General features: G+C 40.8%; 1 protein-coding gene across 1 annotated transcript; it reads left to right on the forward strand.

Moving 5' to 3' along the window:
* Window positions 1-4,810: 4,810 nt before the first annotated feature.
* Window positions 4,811-21,659, forward strand: SDE2 (SDE2 telomere maintenance homolog). Its single transcript, XM_072647696.1, has 7 exons — window positions 4,811-5,256; window positions 7,655-7,772; window positions 8,878-8,989; window positions 15,227-15,396; window positions 16,702-16,816; window positions 18,536-18,953; window positions 20,515-21,659. The coding sequence occupies exons 1-7, from the start codon at window positions 5,140-5,142 to the stop codon at window positions 20,740-20,742; spliced, it is 1,278 nt and encodes a 425-aa protein (XP_072503797.1). The 5' UTR covers window positions 4,811-5,139; the 3' UTR covers window positions 20,743-21,659.
* Window positions 21,660-22,175: the final 516 nt, after the last annotated feature.

Raw genomic sequence — 22,175 nt, forward strand, 5'->3', positions numbered from 1 at the left:
TTAGTCATCAGTTTACCAAGGAAAACAGATATCTGTAAAACATTTTCCAAGAAATCTTTCCAGGGGGGCGGAGCCGAAACACACAAATACACTAACTCTGAACCCACAGCCCATGAAATATCTGTAGTAAAGAGCTGCCAATAAATTCGGCAGCAGGAGAAGCCACATAACAGCGGAGCGGATAAGATTTCTGTTCCAGAGGGACCTGCAAACCTCTCGCAAAAGGTCTGTCGCGCTGCGGACAGGAGCCCAGCCCAGCCCTGCCGCAGCCACGGCACCGAGAGGAGCAGATCCGAGCGGACTTCAGGGACAGGATCTCCAGTGGCCGCACGGGTCCCTCCACCCACAGGTGATGGGGGTTGGTGAGAAGGTCTCTTTGGTGGGTCGAGAGAGGAGTGGGGTGCCCCCATACTCAGGCCCCCTCGGGAGGCAACAGCGGAGGCGGGAGCAGACCGAGGCTCCCCAAGCAGGCAGGAGCCTGGATCCATTGTTGAAGGTCTCTGCATAAATCCCCTGAGGGAACTGAGCCTGGGAGGCGGCCCTGCCCGCACCCGGGCAGCTGAACTTGATCTCACACTGAATAGCAGCCCTGCCCCCGCCCAAAGCCCTGAGGCTGGGAAGCAGCATTTGAGTCTCAGACCCCAAGCGCTGGCTGGGAGGATCAGGAGGTGAGGTGGGTGTGAGGAGAATATTCAGAGGTCAAGTCACTGGCTGGGAAAATGCCCAGAAAAGGGAAAAAAACCAAGACTATAGAGGGTTACTTTCTTGGTGAGCAGGTTTCTCCTCCCCTCCTTTCTGATGAGGAAGAGCAGTGCTTACCATCAGGGGAAGACATGGAAGTCAGTGCTTCTACATCCCAGCCCACTCAATGGGATCAGTTCTGGGAAAAGGTCATAAAGAGCTCGAAAAATTTTCAAAATTATGTTAGAGAGGTGGAGGAAAAACTGGGAAGAGCAATAAAAGACTTGCAAGCAAAGTATGAACAGCTCCCTGCTAAAGGAGACCCAAAAAAATGCGGAAGAAAATAACACCCTGAAAAATACGCTAACTCAACTGGCAAAGGAGGTTCAAGAAGCCAATGAGGAGAAGAATGCTTTCAAAAGCAGAATTAGCCAAATGGAAAAGGAAATTCAAAAGCTCACTGAAGAAAATAGTTCTTTCAAAATTAGAATGGAACAGATGGAGGCTAATGACTTTATGAGAAACCAAGAAATCATAAAACAAAACCAAAAGAATGAAAAAATGGAAGATCATGTGAAATATTTCATTGGAAAAACAACTGACCTGGAAAATAGATCCAGGAAAGACAATTTAAAAATTATGGGACTACCTGAAAGCCATGATCAAAAAAAGAGCCTAGACATCATCTTTCATGAAATTATCAAGGAAAACTGCCCTGAGATTCTAGAACCAGAGGGCAAAATAAATATTGAAAGAATCCACCGATCACCACCTGAAAAAGATCCAAAAAGAGAAACTCCTAGGAATATTGTGGCCAAATTCCAGAATTCCCAGGTCATGGAGAAAATATTGCAAGCAGCTAGAAAGAAACAATTCAAGTACTGTGGAACTACAATCAGGATAACACAAGATCTAGCAGCTTCTACATTAAGGGATCGAAGGGCATGGAATAGGATATTCCAGAAGTCAAAGGAACTAGGACTAAAACCAAGAATCACCTACCCAGCAAAACTGAGTATAATACTTCAGGGGAAAAATTGGTCTTTCAATGAAATCGAGGACTTTCAAGCATTTCTTGATGAAAAGACCAGAGCTAAAAAGAAAATTTGACTTTCAAACACAAGAATGAAGAGAAGCATGAAAAGGTAAACAGCAAAGAGAAGTCATAAGGGACTTATAAAAGTTGAAGTGTTTACATCCCTACATGGAAAGACAATATTAGTAACTCTTGAAACTATTCAGTATCTGGGTACTTGGTGGGATTACACACACACACATGCACACACGCACACACTCATAGAGACAGAGTGTGCAGAGTGAATTGAATAGGATGGGATATCTTTAAAAAAAATGAAATCAAGCAGTGAGAGAGAAATATGTGGGAGGAGAAAGGGAGAAATGGAATGGGGCAAATTATCTCTCATAAAAGAGGCAAGCAAAAGACTTTTTTAGTTTGGGGAAAAAGAGGGGAGGTGAGAGAAAAACATGAAGTTTACTCTCATCACATTCCACTAAAGGAAGGAATAAAATGCACACTCATTTTGGTATGAAAACCTATCTTACAATAGAAGAAGGTGGGGGACAAGGGGATAAACAGGGTGGGGGGGGACACGATGGAAGGGAGGGCATGGGGAGGAGGGTACAATTTGAGGTCAATACTCACAGGGAGGGACAGGATCAAAAGAGAGAATAGAAATAACTGGAAGCAGGATAGGATGGAGGGAAATATAGTTAGTCTTATACAACACAACTATTATGGAAGTCATTTGCAAAACTACACAGATTTGGCCTATATTGAATTGCTTGCCTTCCAAAGGGAGGGGGTAGGGAGGGAGGGAGGAAAAGAAGTTGGAACTCAAAGTTTTAGAAATAACTGTCAAGTACTGTTCTTGCCACTAGGAAATAAGAAATACAGGTAAAGGGGTATAGAAAGTTATTTGGCCCAACAGGACAGAGTAGAGCATGGAGACAAGGGCAGAGAGGAATGATGGAGGAGAGAGTGGAGTGTGATGGGGGCAATTGGAATGCTCAGCGTTTTGGGGTGGGGGGAGGGGACAAGGGGGGAGAAAATTTGGAGCCCCAAAATTCTGTGAAAATGAATGTTAAGAGTGAAATAAATAAATTAATTGAAAAAAAAAAGAAATCTTTCCACAGAAAGAGCACAGGTATCTCACTGGCTTGGTGCCACCATTTATAGATGGAAGCCAACAATGCTAGTCCTCAAGTTGTATATAGTATTGTTAGTTCCTTAGGGTAAAATGTCATGTATGAGTATCATAAGAATACAAGAGAAGGAGCATGGTGGATCTGGCCTTGGAGCTAGGAAGTCCTGAGTTCATGTCCCGCTTCTGACTGCGTGACCCCAGGCAAGCCACTCTCACTGCTCTAGTTGATTCTTTACATCCATAAGCTGCTGAGAAGGTACCAACCTGAGTTGGTAGAGGGAGTTTTTGTCATCCCTGTGTTTCCTATATTAATGAAATGACAGGGTATTCCTTTGGGTCTACATTATAGATAACAAGAACCTGTCTGTGTATTTATCAGCCAGGTAATACAATTAGCTCAAAGCAAATGCACTGACTGAAATGGCCTAGTATGAGTAAATGAGTAACATTTTTTTCTACAGACCTGGAAATCTCTCCTACAAAAACAATCAGCGGGAAGATAAGCGCCCATAGAGATTACCTAGCGCTAAGGCCCACATGTGGCGATAACATGGCCAAGATAATCACACTTCTGGCACTACAGGGCCCTGGTATCTTCTCTCCCTCCCTACTGCTTTCCCCCAGCGCTCCCTGTGGGCACAGTGCCTCTGCTGGGCTCCCCGGGCCTGCTCCTTCGTGCAGCTCAGCTCGGCTCCTCAGCCGGACTCTCTCTGCCCAGTTCTCAGAGGAGTACATCGGCTCCTCAGGAGCTCTACCCGAGCAAGGTGCCCAACTGCAAGATGCCATGGCCAACGGGGTGGCAGGAGACGTACGAAAGCAAACAAGCAATTCCCTCTCCACGGCTGAATTCTTCCTCCATCAGCGTGATTTTCTCAACGGCCCAAAATGACTCTTTCAACTGACAAGAGATCATCCTAACGACTGACTTCAGAAATGGCAAAGGTCCCCCTGGCTCAGTCCTTCCGCCAGGCCATCTCCAGCCACTGTTTACTTCACGGTCTCTTCCTGTCTGCTGGAAGAGTAAAACCATGAACACGTCTCTAACAGCACTGACTTTTTTCAGGGGGAGCACTCAGTTTCTACTCCTTCTACTCTGCTGAATGGGGGGAGGGGTCGGGGAAGAACTCGAGCAGGAGCTGTGACCCCTCGCATCGCTATACAAGGGGCAGAACGACCCAATTGCTGCTTTCAAAGGGCGCACTCGTGCCTTTCCACCGCGGTCCGAGGTCTCCAAGGAGCACGTACGGAGCACCCCAGGTAAGGGTGTCCCTCCACGGACCGGAGGAGCCCCAAGCAGCTCCTCCCACGTGGGCAGCGCCGGCGCAGCTGCGGGGGTCTTGTTGCATCCTGTTTAAGCCTGGGGGCTGTGGAGGCCCGCAAAGTCTGGTACTGCCCACGGCATCTTTGTCAGGACAGAATGCGAGTTCTACGGGCCACCAAGGCGGGGCTTAATGGAGGAGTCAGGCAGAAACTAGGCGCTAGTACGCGATACAACCCTTCGGACCTTCCCTATTAGTCATCTTTAAAACCGTTCCAAAGTTTGGAAACAAACGCCGGGGCCTAGTAGAGAGGCCCCCTGGGCGCCCCGCCCCGCCCCGCCCCGCCCTCGTAACTAGCTCGAGGTGGCTTTAGAGGAGGAAGGTCTGCGTTTCTCCTCTAGGATGAGTAAACACCTCCGCGTTGGCAGGGCGCAGCCGGAAAGGAGAGTCCGGCCGTGAAACCGGAGGCCGGCCCTCGCTCGGGCACGGAGCCTGACCACAGTCAAGGGGGGCACGACGATGCCCCGCGGCGGGATGGTGACACGAGCCAAGGCGCGCGGCTTCCTTCACCTCACGGCCCCCAGACTGTCCCTACCCTGCTCGGTTCTCGGAGGGCCGCGGTGCCAGCCTTCCAGCAACAGAGCAGCGGATTGGCTGCGATGGAGCACGTGACCACAAGGCGGGGCTCCACGGCGCATTTACCGTAGACAAACAGGCCAACCGAGGCAACTCGGGGCTAGCTACGGCCACTGCCCTTATATAGAGCGTGTCCCCGAGCACCGCCCTAGCAACCGCCCCCTAGCAACGCCTCGCCCTGATGCCGGATTCCCTTATCTGCCTCCGCCAGACCTTTCCTGTTCCCCCGCCGGAACCTCCCCTGGGCTCGGCTCACGTGACCCCCTTCTGGGTAGGGGAGGGAGAGGAAGGGGAAAAAGAAAAAAACGGCTGCGAGGGCGGGGCGGAGCCGGAGGTGGGCCTGGGAGCCGGGTCTCTTTGTGAGTCATCAGGACGCGCCGGACGCAGCGGCTGAGAAGATGGCGGCCCGGCGGCCGGTGCTGGTGTGCGGCCCCGGGCCCAGGTGCCGGGCAGTGCCGTGGTCTTCGGCTCGGGGTTCGGTACGGGACTTCATCGGCTCTCACTGCCGGCACAGGGTAAGGGAGCGTGGGCGCGGATCGGGCAGGCCCGTCCAGGCCGGCTCCGGGGCGTCTCCCTCGGACGTCGGGGGCGCCGGGGCTGCGCCGCTCAGGGCCGGCCTTTCCAGGGGCTCAGGGCGTGTCCGCCACCCCCGAGGAAGCCGGCGAGAGCGGGGCGTTGACCCCCAGCCCGCAGGTGCGCGGCTCCGAGAGCTTGGGGGGCTTGCGTCGGTGTTTTCCTCTCGTTCTCCCGTTAAACCAGTGCTCCGACCCCGGCAGCGGTGACTTGGACCGTGTCCGTCAGGAGGAAGTGAAGGTTTGCAAACAGTGGCTTCCCAGCTTCCCTTCCTCCTTCCCCCGCGCCGTCCCCTTCACAAACGGTCCGCGGAGCTGTCTGAGTTCTCTCGGCCCTTGACGAGCGGCTTTGAGGTCGGTGAGTCGGTGCAGAGTGGGGCCAGGGAGGAGAAGGATCCTTGGCGGAAAGTCAAAAGTTAAATCGGAGCCAAGGAAACCACAAGTACGTGACCAGAACCACCGCAGCGAGGAGAGATTGAACACAGCTCCCGTGGGGAAAGAGCCCTAACTGGAATCAGGGGACCTGGGTTCCGATCCCGCGTCCGACGGTTGTAGCTGCCTCTCCTGGACGCGGCTTCCTCATTGTAGAGTGAGGGCCTGCACTAAATGGTCCTGTTTTAGGTCTGTGGTCCTTTGAAGACGGCAGGTCTTGGACCACTAGGCTTGGAGTACGTTTCGAGTAAAACAGAATAACTATGCTCTCAACGACAACAAAGCCCACGGGGGAAGTGTTTATCTGTGCAATGGCTAATGACTGAGGAAGTCAGCAAGCATTTGTTAAATATGTGCTGTGTGCCAGGCACTGTGCTAAGCCCTGGGGTGTAAAGAAAGAAAGGCAAAAACTTTCCCTGTCCCAAAGAAGTTCGCAGTCTGCTGGGGGAGATAGCATGCAAACGGATGCGCACCAATATGTATACAGGATATATGTATATATGTATATATTTTCATATACAGGATATATATATGTATTTTGTATACAAGATATATATATATACAGGATATATACGGGATACGTTGGAGATAATCAACAAAGGGAAGGCACTCACATTAAGGAAGATGGGGAAAGACTTCTTAAAGAAAGTGAGATTTAGTGGAAACTTGAAACAAAGAGGGAGAGAATTCCAGGCATAGGGACAGCCAGAGAAAATGCCCAGAATCAGGAAATGGTGTATGTTGTTCAAGGAAAGGCAAAGAAACCAGAGTCCCTGGAATACAGTGCATGGAGGAGAGTGAGGTGCAAGACAGGTAGGAAAGGACCAGATTGTGAAGATCTTTCAAAACCAGAGGATTTTGTATTTGGTCTGAAGGCAATAGGGAGACTGGAGTTTATTGACTTGGAATATGAGGCTGCAGTGGTGACATGATCCAGCTTACACTTTAGCAAGATTAGTTTGGCAGCTGAATAAAGAATGGATTAGAATGGGATGAGACTTGAAGCAGGAAGGCCAACTGGAAAGCTGTTATAGTAGTCCAGGTGTAAGGTGATAAGACCTTTTCATGATAAAGAGAAACTTTTTGTGCCATTTTTTCCCTCACTCTATCACTGAGGGCTCCTAGAATGTACTAAATTGATATTTTGTCAAGTGAAGCTAACCTGGTGCTTTAGGGAGCCAGGGTATTGCAGTGATTGGCAGTGACTCAAGGAGACAGTTAGCAGAGCCAGCTGGTGCTTTAAAAAAGAACAGCAAAAATGATAATGTATTTCTGAAGCTCCTTAAGGCACCCCTCCTTTCCATCCCACTTTCCTCCACCCCAGGCTTCATGTTGCCTTTTTGTGATTTGTTTTTCCCCTCTTCAAGGCTCTTCTTTATAATTCATTTTAGCTTGATTTCATTGGTATAAAAATATTTTATGGAAATCACTGTGTAATTTGTTTTTGGCCCTAAAACTTCTTAGCATGGCCAAGCCAGATGCTGTGCTACACAGAAGGTAGCAGTTTTATAACTAGAAGGGGTATGAGAGTCTTTTAAAATATGTTCCAAGAATCTGAGTTGGATTATACCTATAATCCAGTATCTACTCTGTGTTTAATGTTTTTTTTTTTACATACATTCATATTTATTTAAAAAATTATGAACTATTTAATCAACAAAAAGAGATACAAAATAAAGACTTATCTTACGTAAATATCTTAGTATGTGACAACATGAAGCCAAACAAATGAACAAGGTAACAGCAAATATATTTGCTTTGTGTCTCCTTCCAAGTCCATCTAAAGTTCTTCCACAGTTGGCCTGTTTGTGTACATAGTGTATGTACAGTTAGAGTTTTCCTGATCTTGTTTGCACTCTAATTTTAAAAAATGTTTAGCATTTTTTAAAGAACTTTTTATTGCATTTAGGGTATTCCCGTGGATTGCTTCTATGTGAAGTGTAATGGACAGCTAACTAATACTGAAGATATTGTTCAATATGGAGCAGTTTATAGTCTGGAGCCCAGACTCTGTGGAGGAAAAGGAGGTAATTAATGTTTGCTATTACCAAGGAAAAATGATATATCTAGATATTAGGCCCTATTTTTGTTCCTATTTAATATTTTCCCTTCCTTTGATTTCTAAAAAGAATTCTTCCCTAGCAATCTGACAACTCCTGTCTCTGAAAGCTTTGGTAACAGGAATTGAAGAGAAGCAACTGATTAAATAGTTTGCTTAAAATAAAAGGAAGAATATTTACATAATATTTCTGCGCTTACCAGTTTTTCAGTTGGTTGCTAGAGATTCAGCAGAGTTCCAAGTTCATACTAAGGACTGGAAATGAAAGTGAGGCAAAGAGTTAGTAGAAAAATCATATTTATGATTTCAATTTGCAAGAATAATTTGTCTAGAGTAAAATATTTGAGAAGGGATGGGGGAATAAATTATGGAAGTGAACACAGAATGTAAATGCTTCCTGGGATTTCTCTAGATAGAACACACAACGTCTGTTTGGAACCTTAGATAACTTCAAATGTTGGAAGAGCTAGGAAATAGCAACTTGGAATATTTAACAACTTTGAATCCCACAGGAGGAACTCATTAGACTAACTTGTCACAGCTTAAAATTACATTTCCTTTAGAAACTCTGCAACCTCCTACCAAATGATTTCCACAGCTATTTATCTCAGAACCCTTGGCTGTCTGCCTGTCCTTTTGGAATATCTTAGCTGAGCACAGGTGCTTTTATGGGAGAAAAAACTGTTACCATAAGGAAAAAGAACCTAAAAAGGAAAAAAAATCATTTAATTGAAAAAAAGTGGTTTGCAGATCTTTTTATGTATGTTGCTTGGGGTGATCAGAACCTTAATTTGTTTTGCAAAATTTTCAAGATCACCTTTAATCTTTAGATTTGTTACTTGTGCAACTTTTTGGACAATTAAAATGCTTTGTAGTCCTTAGATAAAACTGCATATAACATATTACATGTTTTTAATGAGCTTTTCTCTTTTACCCCCCACAGTGGATTTAAAGCTTGCATAGCAGCTATTTAGTGTTATAAAATTTAGCACTATCAAAATTCAGCAGCTTGGACATTTTAAAAAATGTATATTGGACAATTTTTCATTTGAAATTTTATCATTTTTCCTCAGGTTTTGGATCTATGCTTCGAGCACTTGGTGCTCAGATTGAAAAGACAACTAATCGAGAAGCATGTCGAGATCTCAGTGGAAGGAGACTTAGAGATGTCAACCATGAAAAGGCGTAAGATAACTTTAAAAAAAAAGCTTCCAAAAAACTACAGTCTTATATTTAACCATATAGGTCAAAAGTGCAAACTTTGAATATTTCCCCTCAGATTCATAGGACCATAGATTTAGACTTGGAAAGGACCTTTAGAGGTCATCTAGTCTAATCCCTTCATTTGACAGATGAGGAAACTGAGGACCAGAAAGGGAAAGTGACTTGCCCAAAGCCATACAGTTTATTAGTGGAAGTCCTGGAATTTAATGCCAGCTCTGAGTCTAGTGCTCTTTTTGTTGCACCACAGTACCTCTTCAGAAGTTTTTTATTGCTTTGACCGGAATGAAACCTGTGCCTCCCACATTACAAGTGAGAGCTATAACACCAAATCACCAATGTGGACAATGGTAATATTGTTACACTGAAATTTTGTCATTACATGGAGAGGTTATTTTTCAAAATTCTAGTTACTCATAGTTAAGCTTGGTAACCAGCAGTATAATTGTAAGGTGATAGTGTGTCCAGCATCAAATGAGACTATTGTGGCAGAACATAAAGTTTTTTTAAAACTCTTTGTTTCTAGAAAGAAGGACTATCATTGACATCCCCTAATATTATATTATTCAGAAAACTTTGTTTTCTTTGGTTTTTCTAAATCTGAAGAACTAAATTGAAATTCTTACTGATTTTATTTTGAAAGACATTTTTAGGTGTTCTGTTTTGTATAGCAGAATACTTTTTACAGTATTCTGAGACCCTAGAGGATTAAGAACAGTAAGTCTTCCCTGGAAGTTGTACCATGTGAATAGTCACATAGTCTGTATCCTTCGCTTAGAAGGAGGGAGTATGGTCCCAGCGTAGTGTCTGGTTTTGTTGTCTTTGTGGGAGAAGTAGGGTTTTTGACACAGTGACTAGTTTGCTTGTCTATTAACAGGTAAAGGGCTTTGTGCCAGCCTTTTCAGGTACCTTAGCATCTTAAACATCCTTTCAGATCTCTGCCAAAGATCAGTTTTAAATCCTTTATTTATATTTGCATGTTGCCTTTAAGAATGTCTAAGCATTTAGGAGCATTGATGGCCTGAGCCTCTTTGAAAGGTATCCTTAGAAGCATACCTTTCGTTAACTTACTCAAGCACTCAGACTGATCTGTGATCTCATGAGTTTGATAGTTCCCAATGGTACTGAGATTGAAACTTGTTTATGTTTTCCAAAAGTTAACTACAGGAGTCCACCCAACATGTTTTGAGGATACCAGTAGAACATTCTGGCTCTCAACCTGTCATCTGTTGTCCTTGCCACATGATCAGCCCATCTCTTTCTATAACACGATTCTTGGATGACATCCTTTACCCTTGTTCTTCAAAGTTCTTTGTTTGTTGGTTAGATATTTCAGCCTTCCAACAGCAGCTTTGTGATGCTCCGTTGCCCTCTGTGTGACATCCTTAGTTGTTAGGCAGTGGTGGTTCACATGTTGCTGCTATATTGTAACACTGATAAAATGCTGGTATTGAATGACTTTGCTTTTTATGGGGAGCTTGGGGTCAGTAAAAGAGCTTTGCAATTTCCTGAAAGCAATTCAGCCAGCTCTCCTACTCCTTTTCAGCTCTATGCCTAGTTCAGTGCTCATCAGTACTGTCTGTTCCACATTTTCTTATTATTTGACAGACTCTATAACAATTATTTCTTAACTTTGTGTCATAGGCATAAAATGATGAGATTGCAGATTCCTTTTGGCAGTGTGGTGAAGCCTTTGAGTCTCTTAGAATAATTTTTTAAATTTGTGAAATAAAATACATGGAATCGTAGAGGAAACCAATCAAATTGAAACCAAGTTATCAAAATATTTAAAAACCAAATATGTGTTTCCCAGACTAAGAACCTTTGCTCCACAACACAGCTGATAAAAGGGTATCCTACTTCAAGCCCTGCAATAATGAGACACCCACTACCTTCTGAGGCAATTCATTTAACTTTTGGACTGTTAGGAAGTGTTTCTTTGTATTAAGCAAAAGGGCATCTCTGCAACTTATACCCACTCTTTCTAATTCTGCCTTCTGGGGCCACCCAGAGCGACTCTTTCTCTCCATGTGACTGTCATTTATATCAGAGGTGTCAAACAAGTGTGCCCCTGGAACCAGTTTATAATACAGATAGAAAATACCTAACAAAATAAATAAAAAACTACAGTAGAATGTTAATATGTGGTTTTCTATTTCAATATGCACTATTTGAGTTTGATGCCATGAATTACATTGACATATACCATGCCTATCCTAAGTGTTCTCTTATTTTGTTCTGAACATTTCCAGTTCTTTCATTGGATCCTCGTATCAGCATGAGGACGTGAGACCCCCTTACCTTTCCATTTGGTCTCCTCTGAGTGCTTTCCTTTTAACCAGTTTTCTCCCTGAAATGTGTCCAGAACACCTACTTCTCCAGATGTGGCCTAATCAGGGCAGAATAATATAGGACCATCACCTGGTTATTCTTAGAAGCTCCATCTCCCTTGATACAGCTCAAAGTCACATTTTTGCTGTCATCATTTTGCTAACTTCTGCTGAGCTTGTCATTTACTAGCTCCCCAGAGTGGTCAGTTAATGCTAATTATTATTAGTTACCTACTACATGCCAGGAACTGTTGCTCCCGCTCTGAGGAGCTTAGAGTCTAAAGGGAAGGCAATATGAAAACTATGATGTGCATACGAGTTACATACAGGAGAAGGTGGAGATAATCAGCAGAGGGCAAGCACCAGCATTGAGGGGGGAGTAGGAAGGAGGACTTGTGGAAGGGTAGAGTTTTAGCTGAGGGTTGAAGGAAGCCAGGAGGCAGAGATGAGTAGTAAGAGCATTTCAGGAATGGAGGAAAGCCAGTGAAAAAAGTTTTAAGAAGACTGGAAAGGCTAGAGGAAGCCAAGTTACGAAGGGCTTTGAATACCAGAGGATTTTATATGTGATTTTGAAGATACTAGATCCTGGAGTTTATTAAATGAGGGAGACATGACATAGTCAGATCTCTGTTTTAGGACGCTCAGTTTGACAGCTGAGTGGAGGATAAACTGGCACAGAGAAAGACTTGAGGCAGGGAAGGAAGCTGTTGCATTAATCTAGAGAGAAAGTGATGTACCATAGGGGTAGCAGTGTCAGAGGAGAGAGAAGGGAATGGAATAAACATATATATAGCTCTTTATGTGCCAGGCACTGTAAGTGCTTTTTAAAAATATTATTTCATCTGATCCTTACAACACCCCTGAAAGGTAGGTGTTATTATTTTTATTATCCGCATTTTACAGTTAAGGAAATTGAGGCAAACAGAGATTAAGTGACTTGCCACACAGTTAGTAAATGTCTGAGGCTGTATTTGAACTCATATTTTTCTGACTCCTGGCCCAGTGCTTTGTCTACTGTTCTACCACCTGTGTCTCTAAGGAGGGAAGAGGGCACCAATTAAAAGTTAAGTTTGACATGCCTTAGCAACAGATTGGATATGGGAGGTGAGAGAGTAAGGAGTTGAGGATGACATCTAGGTTTAAACCCTGGTTAACTGGGAGGATGGCGGCATCTTTAACAGTAGTGATAGAGAAGTTCACAGAAGGGAAACATTTCACAATAAAGCCTGCTTTAGGAGCTGTCTGGGTCTGAGAGAATGCCTATTCTCTTGTATTTTCATAAAGGCCTTCCTAGATGATCATTTTATTCCCGTAGATTGTAGAGATGAGAAAGTAGGTATATGGGTTGGTAGTTGTTGATGGCCTCTCTTTCTTTTTTGACAGATAAATATAGCATCTGTGCTTTTTTTTTTCCTGATTGTTACCTTCCTGTTTTTGAGAAATCTTGAAAATTTACCTTTCTAGTGCTTTCAAAATTGTTTTGCCTATAGACACATGGGTTTCTTCTGTGTGTTTGGTTTGGTGTAGCCTTGATTTCCATCTTCCTTAGCACCATTTCTACATCCGCATATAGCAGATTGGCATCTGAGTTGTTGAGTCCAAATGTAGTGCTTTCATTATAACTGATGTTAAGAGTATTATAGAAATATTGGCAGATATACTCTATGTTCTGTCCATTTGATATTTTTCATTTCACTGTGAGGTTAGGATGGCTTAGTTGGATATAAAAAAAACAAACTTGGCTTAGGTTTAAAGGCAAATTTTCTGTATATTTCCTTCTATGGCCTTTTGCTGTTTCATGAGGCTACACTGCTCCTGGTATTTCACTATCCTCTTTTGTAAATGAAGTTCACCTTTGACTGCCATGCTCTCATTTTGGCTGTGTGTATGTCTGTGTCTGTGTGTGTGTCCCTTAATATAACATACACTTCTTTAAAAAGCAGCCATAAGCCATGTCAATATCTTCATATTTATCTGTCTGCCAATTTTTAGCATTGTCCACTTGTTTGAATGGATCATACTAGAGATTTTCTTTTTTTCTTTTTCTCTTTTAAAAAAAATTGTATTACTAACTTTATTTTTCCCCCAATTACATGTAAAAATAATTTTAACATTTGTTTTTAAAACTTTGGGTTCCAAATTGTTTCCCTTCCTCCCTCTCCACTTCCCTCATTGAGAAGGTAAGCAATTCAATATGGGGTATACATGTGTCATCATGCAAAACATTTCCCTGATAGTCATGTTGTGAAAGAAGACATAGACCAAAGGTGGAGGGAACCTCAAGAAAAACAAAGAAAATTAAAAAGTGTGCTTCAATCCGTATTCAGACACCAATCAGTTCTTCTTCTGGGGATGGATAGCATTTTTCATCGTAAGTTCTTCAAAGTTGTCTGAGATCATCATATTGCTGAGAATAGCTAAGTCATTCACAGCTGGTCATCTTACAATATTGCTATTACTTTGTACACAGTACATTTCACTTTACATCAGCCCATGCAAGTCTTTCCAGGCCTCTCTAAAGTCTGCTTGCTCATCATTTCTTATAGCACAATAGTATTCCATCACAATCACATGCTGCAATTTGTTCCGCCATTCCCCAATTGAGGGTAGGTATCTTCTCAATTTCCAGTTCTTTGTCCCCGGTAAAGACATGCTGGAGATTTTCAGTATCAGCTTGTTTGAATAGGACATGATTTCACACAGTGTTTTCTTCCCATCTTTGTCCTTCTGATTTAGTGTTGAGTTTTTGACCTTTGCCCTAACTAGTCGGTAGTCTTGACTCTACACTTCCAATTCTGCAATTGCTCTCACTTTAGAAACCAGTCATTTCTTATTTGTTAACAGATAGTTTCACTTTTATGTTGGAATTTGGTGTACAATATGTCCAGTGATTTCAAACATCTCCATGTCTACCCTCCACTACCATGATTCCAAGAATGCATTTTGTTCAGCTTTATACAGTACAGATTGTTTGGCCCACTGAAGGAGTTAAAGTATATCCCCAGCTTAACTCACTTCTGTGAATACCTGCAGAACTGTCATATGTTGTCAGGATTTCATATGTTGTAAAAAATTCAAGTTAGGTTATCCCCTTCCTTTTCTTTTTATCTGTTTGTGATCTATTTGTGACTTTGCTTACTGACAACATAGAGTTTTTCTGGGCATACTTTTAGTATACATATCAATTCAGGGCATAAATCTCCTGAGATTCAAATTGTCTGCTCAATCTAAATTATGGTGGCTCTTCAAATCTTGCCTTTTTACTGGAGAATTTTAATATTCAAACAGATGCATCCTCAAATTCCCTAATCTCTCAATTCTTAAATCTCCTTAAATCGTACGAGCTACTCCATCCCTCTACCTCAGTCCTTTAGAAATAGCAACACATTAGATCTCAACATCACCCACAAGTGTCTAAGTATGAACTCTGACAGTCATCTGACCATAAGGTATGCCTTGTGTCTTCTACTTTTTCTGTTTACTCACTTCTGTCTTCTTCCTCTAACTGACCATAACTTATATCTTCTATGTTCTACTTCTGCTTCTCCCTTACTAGGTCATCTGTTCTCCACCATCATTGAAACCTCCAGTCAGAGTCTCTACCCTCAATACTCTGAAGCCATTAACCCTGATTTTTTAAATCAGACTCTCTCTCTCTCTCTCCCCCTCTCTTCCTCTCTCCCTCCCTCCCTCCCTCCCTCCCTCCCTCCCTCCCCCTCTCTCCTCCCCCTCTCCTCAACACTATGGTTACTCATTTCAACTCTACACAGTCTTTTTCTCTTGAATCCCTTATCCCCTCTGTTGCTACTTGTCCTTTGCCATGTAAGTCTGTTAAAGGTAGTTATTGTCTATCGGCTTTCCCCCCTTCCAGAATGGCTGAATGGGTCAAGCAGCAAGCTGAAAGAGAAGCAGAAAAGGAACAGAGGCGCCTGGAGAGGCTTCAGCGCAAGCTGGTGGAGCCAAAGCACCACTTTACCAGTCCTGACTATCAGCAGCAGTGTCATGAGATGGCTGAACGTTTGGAGGACTCAGTCCTCAAAGGTAGGAGTGGAGGCTGCATCATCACAAGAGCTCTTCCAGACTTTGGGGTGCTGTTTTAATCTGGAGTTGTGATTTCATTGCTTTAAGGGCCTACATTAAGGAAGTTCCATCCACTGAGGCAGATCACACATTGTTCTACACCTTAGAGTCTTAGGGTTAGTGACTTTACCCAGACAGGCTGCATCCATCAAAGGTGAGAAACTAGGTCTTCTTGACTCTGATACTAGCTGTTTACCCACAATGCCATGCAAGCCTTTTTTCAGATATTTTAACTCCTGTTTAGACTCTTCTCCATCTGCTGACATCACTCTTTTCCTTAGTGGCCCAAATTAAGTGTAGCATTTCCTGTCCCTGGTAAAAGTTTTCTCTTTCCTTTCAAAGAGCTTATAAGCCTTTGCTTAGACCAAGGGTGGGGAACATGTGGTCTTGAGGCCACATGTGGCCCTCTAGATCCTCAAGTACAGTTCTTTGACTAAATCCAAACTTGAGAGAGCAAATCCCCTTAATAAAAGGATTGATCTATAAAACTTGGACTCAGTCAGAAGGCCACACCTGAGGACCTAGAAAGCCACATGTGGCCTCAAGGCTGCAGGTTACTTGTCAAATTCTTGGCCTGCCTGCAAAGCTCTACTGTGCCCTTCCTCCAGCCTGCTACCTAATTAAAATAGAATTAGGAAATATTTAACAAAATGAAATAATGCCGCCCTTAGGGAATCTGTTTCTATTTGAATTTGACACCACTCTTTTAGATCTGTTCTTTGCACTTTCCCCATTAGATTGTCAACTTTGAGAGAAAGGTTTGTAGGTTCATGTCTTCAGTGTTAACACAGTGTCTTAATAAATGACACAAAAAAGGCACATCATAAATGTTTGATTTGAATTCTCTGAGTTTTGTTTCCTGTAAATAATTTTATATAATTATATATATGTTTATATATAATTCCTGTAAATAATTTTCCTGTAAATTTATACTTTAAGCTGGCTTTCAAGAGAAGAATAAAAGTTACTTGTTTCTAACTTTATCACAACTTTAATACTTTTGACTAAGTGCTATTATTGAGTTTCCAGTTAAAATCTAGTAGAATATAGTAAGAAATGGCTCACATGTTAATTATTTTTGAAAAATGAACTTCAACATTTGGATACTAAGGTGGTGTTTGTGTTTGTGTGTGTGTGTGTGTGTGTGTGTGTGTGTGTGTGTGTGTGTGTGTGTGTGTATCCATGCATGCATACAGCTTTTTAGTTCAGACTGCTTTCATAAATGATCTACATAGGGAAAACTAAATTGTTCAATTTTCTGTTCAGGTATGCAGGCTGCTTCCAGCAAGATGGTGTCACCTGAGATTAGTGACAGTAGGAAACGACCTAATGAGCCTGAGATAAGTGATGGAATCAAATCAAAGAAAAGGAAATGCTTTTGGCAAGTTATATGATACTAGTTGCAGTATTATTGAACAAATGACTATGAAACTACCTTGTGTAAAAATGTTCATAGGATAGTGAAATGGGTGCTCAAAAATAGTGTAGTAGAAAAGGTGTTGGAATTTGGAATCAAAGGATTTAGGTTTGAATTCTGACCCTCATCCTTCCTGCATCTGTGACTTTAAGTTATATCATCTCCCTACACCTCAGTTTCCTTATCAATTCTATGAGTAGGTTACATTAGATGATCTCTTAGTTCTGAATCCTAGAAACCTTTCCAGGGCTGTATACAGCCTTTAAATTGAAATACTTTCCACTTCACTTAATTTAATAATGATGGCTGAAATACTCTTATTATAGATTTTTATAGAAACAGAATCAACAGAGTTCTTTTTTTTCATAATCAGGGTGGAAAATCACAGAAGAGTGAATGTTTTTATTTTCAGGGCTTTTTGGCTCATGGGAGAAGTCAGCTTCATATAAGGTCCGATAGATTGATGGGTTACTTGGTTGTGTTATTCTTTGTGTTGACCTGTCTCTCCTTTTACCTTTTTTTGTCATTATTCTTCAGGGAAAAAAAAGTAAATCCCTAATGGAGAAGTGGTTCAAGGATATGAACAAGCTATTTTCTAAGAAAGAAATCCAAGCTGTCATAAGCATTTGAAAAAAATGTTCCAAATCACTAATTAGAGAAATACAAAGTAAAGCATTTCTAAGGTGCCACCCTTCAGATTAGCAAAGTTGACAAAAAAAAATGTCACGTTGCAGGAGCTGTGAAAATGTTGGAAAATGGGTATATTAATGCACTACAGACGAAGCTGTGAATTTGTCTAGCTAATGTGAAACTATGTCCCCAAACTAACCTGCATTCCTTTTGCCCCATTGATAGCACTGCTAGGCTCTTATACCAGAGATAAAGAGAAGAATTCATCAACAAAAATATTTATGGCAGCTCTGTTTTTGGTGGCTAAGAACTGAAAACTAAAAAGGGTGCTCATCAGTTATAGAATGACTGAACAGATTACAAAATGGGAATTTTACTTACAAAATTACTATTATGCTGAAGGAAATGATGAAGGTCTCTGAGAAACCTGGGGAAACTGGTATGAAGTAATGGAACCAAGAGAATAATTTACAACGCTATAAAGAAAGACAACTTCAAAAGATTTAAGAATGCAGTGATTAACCATAATTCTGGGGGACCCATGAGGAAGCATGCTAAACATTTCCTGACAGATTCAGGGTGCAAATTAAGGCATATGGTTTTGGGATGTGACAGTGCAGGAATTTATTTTGCTTGGTCATACATATTTGTTGCAAGAGTTTTTTCTTTCCTTTTTTCTAATAGAGAAGGGAGAAAGAAGGAGAAAATAGATTTTTTAATTTAAAAAATGATTTTTTTTTTAGAGTAAATTTTTGACATTTCCTTTTAATTATTTGTGGCTTTATCAAATTTCTTAGGATTAAGATAAATTCAGAATAAAAGACTTTTACAAATTAAATGAATCCCTTATAATACACTAAAAATTAAAATTGATTATGAAGCAAGGGTATTTTCCAGTTTCTGGATCTTTTATACCATTGTTTATCCTGTATCCTTGAAATTCTCTTACTTTAAGCTCCTTTTTTGTCACACTAATAACCCTTTCTCGGACAAATAAATAGCACCATCTTTCAAAACCAGTAACTGTAAATCATATTGTTTCTTTTCTGACAGGATGGGCATGGAAGGCTTAGAGGATGCTGGAAGTTCAGATGACGGGGACAGTGAAGAAGTCCCTAGCACTTCAGGAACAAGCTTCCACTCACTAAATGGCCAAACAGATAATGGTGACAAGTCAGCAGATTCTGTAGATGTGAGTGCATCAGGAACACTACTGGTGCCCACCATTAGCTCTGACACTGTTGCCCCAGCTGACATGTGTGGGGAGATGGACAAAAAGCCCGTGGAGAAACAGATACTAGAGAAGACAGAAGAGATGGAAGAGGAGAGAGAAATGGGTGTCAAGAAGGCAGGAAAGGAATTAGAGACAAATGTAGCACAGGACAGGAAAGAAGAAACCAAAGGAGTGACCGAAGGAAACCCAGTGAAGATGCTACTTGATAAACCAGAGGGAAGCCTGGAAGGAAACAAAGTAAGTCATATTTCTTAGGGTAGGTTTCTTAGAAATCCATTTTCTTCCTATATTCATAGTAACAAGAAATGTGGCTTTTAAATGTACCTTTTGCCCTTTTTTGTCATTAGCCACTAAGTGAAAATGCTCTCTTGTTCAAAAGTTCAGATTGAGATCAAGTTTATATGCTTTGGCTGTTTGTGTAGGTCTCTTCCATCACAGGACACTCACTGGAAGTTTGACATTTTGTCACTAGGTGGTGCTCTTGTATTGGATAGTGAATGTCTTGTCTTAAGTAAGCAGTAATGACTCATTCTTTCCTCCTGAGTGAAAAATACAGTTTGAATGTGTGAAAAGGTTTTCAGGAGAGGAGAGCCTTCTTTTGAATGAGTGGTCATCAAACTTTGATGACTTTCTGCCTTATAATGATAACAGTGTTCATTTGACATTCTTCAGAATTGTATCCAAAGTAACCTTCAGTTGTCTTCCTTGGGTGGATTTGAGGAAGGCCTTTGAAAGGTCATACTTTGATTTAACAGGTTTCTGGACAGAACAGCTAAAATCTGAACTAACAGAAAATTTCTTTGGTTTCCTTTTACATAATTATATTGCATCACTGATTTTATAAATCAACATCTTGTATTCAAGGCATCATATGTAGCTTTCTAAAATCTTCTAAGGTATTGTTAGTGGCATCCTTCCATAAGTAATGAAGCTGGCTTTGGACAGTGCAGCCAATTTACACCTTCTTGAATTCTCAGTTATTTGTAGGTAAGAATAATCCTATTTCCCCACCCCACCTTTTGGAATATCAGTTTATATTCGAACATATGAGGGAATTTATTCCTTATATTAAGAAAAACTCTGTCGTAGGTACTATCCTGAGTTCCTTATTTTGCAAATGGCACTAAAGAATAATGTAATAGCATTTATCATTTATTGCATCACCTTTAGAAATATGAAAAAGAAATGTGTTATCGCTCCCTACAGCTTTTATCATCTCAAAATAACTTGAGGAAACCTTTTTTTTTTTTTTAAACAGGGAGTTGAGAATTAATTTTTTAAAAATTAATTGATTTGTTTTGATTAATTTGTTGTCTACAAAGGTGTGTGAGGGCTAGAGAGAAGTTGAATTTACTGAGCCCCTAGGGGGAATCTGAAGCTCTGACAACACCACAGTTATGTAGGTAGAATGAATGACAGCAAATCACGATTTAATGGGTTCAAGTCAGCAAAAGTTTTATTGAGAAACTTTTATCCTAGATAACAGTGATGCATTTTTGAGCATTTTTAGTGGATAAGAGGAGAGAAAAGATTGAGCTGAGTGCTTACATACTTTAAATGTCCTTTTATTCTCTTTATTACAGTTTTAAAACAAAATGGTACTTATGAGTATAGATTATAAAAGATTGTTATTCTTAATTACTGGTAATCACTATTGAAAATTCCTATAAGTGAGTGCTTTTTGGGGAAAAAATATAAATTAGATGGAAATTCTATAAAATAGATACTTTGTAGTTGAGAAAAGAAGTCTATATTCACAGAAACATGGGTATTTGAGTCATTTTTCTTTTTCTTTTAGGATGTTCAAGAACCTGTAGATCTTCTGGCATTCAGCTCAGTTGAAGAAATGGAAGTATTGGGTTTGGATAAGCTTAAATTGGAATTAATGGCTCTGGGACTTAAGTGTGGAGGCACCTTACAGGAAAGAGCAGCAAGGCTCTTCTCTGTCAGAGGACTAGCAAAGGAACAGATAGACCCTAGCTTATTTGCCAAACCCATCAAAGGGAAGAAGAAAAAAAATCCATAAAGGCTCATTTCTTACTGTTTTTTTATACCAGCAGGTTTCTTTCTTTCTAAATGGTAACCTCTGTTGCTATTTGTACAATTATTGTTTGATTAAAACTAAGATTTTTATTGATTTTGGTGGTTTTAAAATTATATTGGAAGAGACACAATTCTAAATTACAATAAACGTGTTTTATAATTGATACAAATAATTGACATAAGTATAATTGATACAGATATGTTGTAAAAGTTACTACGCCGTGTTATGCTTTAGGTCTTCATAAAGAAAAGAGAAGGCTGCTCTATTTAAAATGTGGATATTATGAAAAATATAGAACAAAATTGTTATTAGCTTTATTACATTCAGAATTTTTTTTAGACAATGAGTCTAACCATTTAGACATTTAGACAATGAGTCTGACCATTTAGAAATGGTCAACATATGCCAGGTCAAATCAGAAATCATTTATTAAGAAGTACAAATAAAGGTTAAAAAGTAGTCCCTTCTCTCATTTGAAGGAACTGAGGATATGTGTACTGGGACCTGATAGGTTATCTTCAGATATTTGAATGACAGTCATTCTTTATATCCCTAGAGATTAATCTTTTTTATTTCCATTTTTTAAAACATTTTTATTTAAATTTTTGCATTCCAAATTGCATGCATCCCTCCCTTCTTCCCCTTCCCCCTCCCTGAGACAGTAAACAATCAGATATAGATTGTATTTGTGCAATTATGTAAAACATTTCCATATTAATCATTTTGTACAAGAAGACTCAAACAAAAGAAAAAAAATGAGAGGTGAAAAATAGCATGCTTTCAGTCTGTATTCAGTCACTATCAGTTTTTTCTCTGGAGGTAGATAGTATGATTAGTCCTTTGAGATTGTCCTGGATCATTCGTAGTTCTTCATTAAACAATATTGCTGTTATTATGTACAGTGTTCTCTTGGTTCTGTTCATTTCACTATGCCTCAGTTGTATAAGTCCAGGTTTTTCCGAAATCATCCTGGCTTGTCATTTTTCACAGCACAATAATGTATTATAATCATATATCACAGCTTATTTAGCCATTCCCCAACTGATAGGCATCCCTTCAATTTCCAATTCTTGTCCACCACGAAACTGCTATTATATTTTTGTATAAATCCTTTTCCTTTTTTTTGGATGTCTTTGGTATGTAGACCTAGTGGTATTGATGGATCAAAGAGTATGCATAGTTTTATAGCCAGTTCCAAATTGCTCTCCAGAATTTTTGGATCAGTCCAGAACTTCACCAACAGTGCATTACTGTCTCAGTTTTCTATATCCCCTTCAACATCCACCATTTTCTTTTTTTGTCATATTAGCCAATCTAATAGGTATGAGGTGGTATTTCAGAATTGTTTTAACTTACATTTCTCTAAATGATAGTGATATAGGACATTTTTACATGTGACTATAGATAGCTTTGGT

The sequence above is a fragment of the Notamacropus eugenii genome, chromosome 2, assembly GCF_028372415.1.
Source record: "Notamacropus eugenii isolate mMacEug1 chromosome 2, mMacEug1.pri_v2, whole genome shotgun sequence".
In the NCBI taxonomy this organism is placed as follows: domain Eukaryota; kingdom Metazoa; phylum Chordata; class Mammalia; order Diprotodontia; family Macropodidae; genus Notamacropus; species Notamacropus eugenii.

Excerpts from the sequence above, each read along its gene's own strand:
- SDE2 (XM_072647696.1), top strand. The coding sequence starts at position 5,140 with ATGGCGGCCCGGCGGCCGGTGCTGGTGTGCGGCCCCGGGCCCAGGTGC. Across the intron at positions 16,817-18,535 it reads AAGAAAAGGAAATGCTTTTG|GATGGGCATGGAAGGCTTAG; the intron begins GCAAGTTATATG and ends CTTTTCTGACAG. Across the intron at positions 18,954-20,514 it reads GAAGCCTGGAAGGAAACAAA|GATGTTCAAGAACCTGTAGA; the intron begins GTAAGTCATATT and ends TTTTTCTTTTAG.